General features: G+C 35.7%; 1 protein-coding gene across 1 annotated transcript; it reads right to left on the bottom strand.

The window, feature by feature from the left end:
- Positions 1–910: 910 nt before the first annotated feature.
- LOC108759130 (uncharacterized) lies at positions 911–2,669 on the bottom strand. Its single transcript, XM_018504427.1, has 4 exons — positions 2,604–2,669; positions 2,165–2,531; positions 1,797–2,084; positions 911–1,350 (listed from the first exon to the last, which is right to left on the bottom strand). Exons 2-4 carry the CDS (start codon positions 2,527–2,529, stop codon positions 1,320–1,322), a joined length of 684 nt encoding a protein of 227 aa, XP_018359929.1. The 5' UTR covers positions 2,530–2,531; positions 2,604–2,669; the 3' UTR covers positions 911–1,319.
- Positions 2,670–3,106: the final 437 nt, after the last annotated feature.

Here is a 3,106-nt window from a genome sequence, read left to right as displayed (position 1 = left end):
ATTATTCGTACTCTAATGTATGTTCTCGTCCTAACAAGACATAACACAACTTCTCTTGGCAGTTCGATAGGTTTCAACGCAATTTCAATTTTATCCGCAAGTTCCTGAAAGATGAACTTGTCTTTACTAAGCTTTGAACCGTGATATTTGGAGAATTCTGTGTTCATGATACGTGCAGCTTTTAAAAGATCAGGCGATGGATACATGCATTTTCCTCGGGAAACGAATTGTAACCAATTATTGTCATTATCATTTACAATTGGTAGTTCGCATGTTCTAATACCTAGTGTGTTATATTTATTTTTGAACTTGTATGCAACATAGTCAGCTATATATATTAAACTTTGATCCTCAATATCGTCGACAATTTCCATTTCATCATCAAATGATTTAAGTATCTGTTCTTCTTCTAAAGTAGGAATATATGTAGCTGAATTGAAACATGCAATTTACATTATTATTACTATCATTCTCTGTTAACAATTCTTCTTCAACATGAATATCGACTGTTTCGTCTCCGTTTGTGTAAGGCGCTAACATATCTGTTAAAACATGTTCTTTACAATTATCATCATTAAGCAAAGATATTGTACAAAATACATTTGATTCACTTTCTGTAACATTGGAACATTTGCAGAAAACAGTTGTAGATAATTTTTCTAATATGTAACGTTTTACTCTATACTTAAAATCTAAAGCTGATGGTTGATCGTTAGCACCACCACCATTCGCGCGCGCGCGATCTTATAAAAGAAAAGAAATTTTCCAATACATCTTGATTTAATCGATTGGTTATTATATATTCAATATTAGCCATAGAATACTTCTCGATCAAGTACTGTAATAATTGTTCCAAAGAATTATTGCTCACAATGAATCCTTTCTGAAATAACATTAAAGTTTTGTGATTTCCTACTCTTAGATTGTACATGAAAGATGTCACTTCGTGAAGTATTGCATTTTGTTCCTCCAAATTCTTGCCGTATGCATTTTTCCCTGAATGTTTGCCATACATTGATTTTGAATTGAAGATATCGAACCAATCATTCAATAATTTAATTACACGCGCTGTTTCTATCCATTCTACATTTCCGAGATAACCTTTTTGCCCACACCATTGTAATGCAGAAGCAGTACTAGCAGACAGTAGCTGTGCAGCTGGGAGTACTTTTTGTCGCTCAGTACCATGTAGGTTGAAATGGTACTCAGATATTTTGTAAGCCACTTTCAAATCTTTACTATTAACTGCTAAAAGCCGTTCCAAACATTTTTTATTTACAATTGTTCCATTAACATGAAATTCCTTGTCGAGGAAATGGTTACGCACTAGTTTCAAGAGATGGGACATATCTGCAAATACAAAAACTTGGAAATCATCACAAACGGGATGCTGAAAAAAACGTTTTTTAGGTTTAATTCCTATTTCTAATTCTAACCACAATCTTATATTACTTGATCCCATATCGCTTGTTACCGCAACAACCGTATAGCCTATATTATACATTTCCGAAATAATATGAAAGAGCATACTTTTAGTCATAGCTTCATCAAAGTTAAAATATACTAACTGTTTCCAATTGGAAAACAAGCTTCGTACCATGCAACATTGACACGTTTTGTGAGGTCCGATAACTTGCTCACATTTGCGATCAACAGCAATTTTATTGCACAAATAGATCTCATCGAATGTTAATATTACCAGTTTTTCATTATCTTTTAAGTATTTTCCTTTCTGTTTCATGCAATCAAGCACACACGATATAACACCTACATCCATTTTGACAGAACTTGCCCACCTTCTAAGTGTTGATAAATTAGGGAGCGGTATCCGCAAAACATTTCTTAAATATCGGTACGCTTTCGGACTGACAGATCGTAACGATATGGCATTCGCTATATCTTCTGAAGACCATTTTACATTCTTTTTGGATGGATTTAGAAAGCAGCGTATCTGTCCCGGTGTAAATGATTTTCCAAGCAGATCGTACATTTGTGCTTCCAAATTTTCATTACATTTTTCCTGTTTCTCTTCATATATGCGCAATTTATTTTGTGCCAATGCTAATTGCTGTTGAACACTTTTACTGAAAGCACATGATAAGAACCAACATTATTCTTTCGTATAATAAACTGAAAAGTCTCTAAACATTAATTTATAACTCACAGTTTCTCTGAGAGGACAGTTACATCCTTAGATGTAGATAGTATCGGTGTATTGTGGATCAATTGGATTTCTTGTGATACAGGTATATCATCACTAAATGTGTCGGGTAGCACTGTGTCATTGCACTTTGATTCCGAAGTTAATGTGCCATTGCATGTTGATTCTAATGTATCCGATGTATCAATTAATGGCAATGGTCTTTTATCAACATGAGTAGCTTCTACTTGCGATGTGTCAAACGTTAAATGTAACGTGGGAATTGCATCTGCTCTCAATTTTGTCAGTCTTTTTTGAGAATAGAAAAGCGACTTTTCTTTCGATGGCTGTATGAAGTATGATGCGTCGAAATGTTGGGAACATATCATACCTGAATACAAGCAAAATTATATGCAGTTGACTTCGTTACATTTGTACATTTACAAGAAATAGAAAATCTTACCTTTTTTAATGTTAACGTTTTGATTTCCACATGCTGCAAGCCATTTAGTTACGATCGTAAAATCTTTCGGAAACGAGCAATATTTTATACTGTTTCCATTAAGCAATTTTGTTTTGCGAAAATAATTGCCACAACCTTTCACAGAACAGGACATTGTGTATGTATCACCGAACATTAATATCGTGTCAAGCATCAGGAGCCGCCATGTTTTCGTTTGGGCGGTCTGATTGGCCCCGAGAGTGACGTCACACTTTGACTGCGCAGTGGGTATCCACGGCGTGAGCATACCCTTATCCTTATACCATGCTGGTGTCAACTGTGAGCGTTGTGAACAATTCAACAGTCGTGAGTGGATAAGAGCATGCGCTATTTATTAGTAAAGCCAGCGGCACACGATGCTTTTTTTCCTGCTGGATTGCTAGCTGGATTTGCGTGCTTGCTGCCGTGTTGGCAACAGTGCTGGCTGTGCTATTGGCTGTGTTGCTAGTTTGGCTTCAGGCTGG

The sequence above is a fragment of the Trachymyrmex cornetzi genome, unplaced genomic scaffold, assembly GCF_001594075.2.
Source record: "Trachymyrmex cornetzi isolate Tcor2-1 unplaced genomic scaffold, Tcor1.1 scaffold169, whole genome shotgun sequence".
NCBI classification, from domain to species: Eukaryota; Metazoa; Arthropoda; class Insecta; order Hymenoptera; family Formicidae; genus Trachymyrmex; species Trachymyrmex cornetzi.
This window is presented reverse-complemented; position numbering and strand designations above follow the sequence as displayed.

Bases quoted from the DNA above. Each gene is read 5' to 3' on its own strand.
- LOC108759130 (XM_018504427.1), bottom strand. From the start codon at position 2,529: ATGATATGTTCCCAACATTTCGACGCATCATACTTCATACAGCCATCG. The intron at 2,085-2,164 runs GTGAGTTATAAA...ATGTGCTTTCAG, and splicing joins ACTGTCCTCTCAGAGAAACT to TAAAAGTGTTCAACAGCAAT. The intron at 1,351-1,796 runs GTGGGCAAGTTC...TTGTATTTGCAG, and splicing joins AATTTATCAACACTTAGAAG to ATATGTCCCATCTCTTGAAA.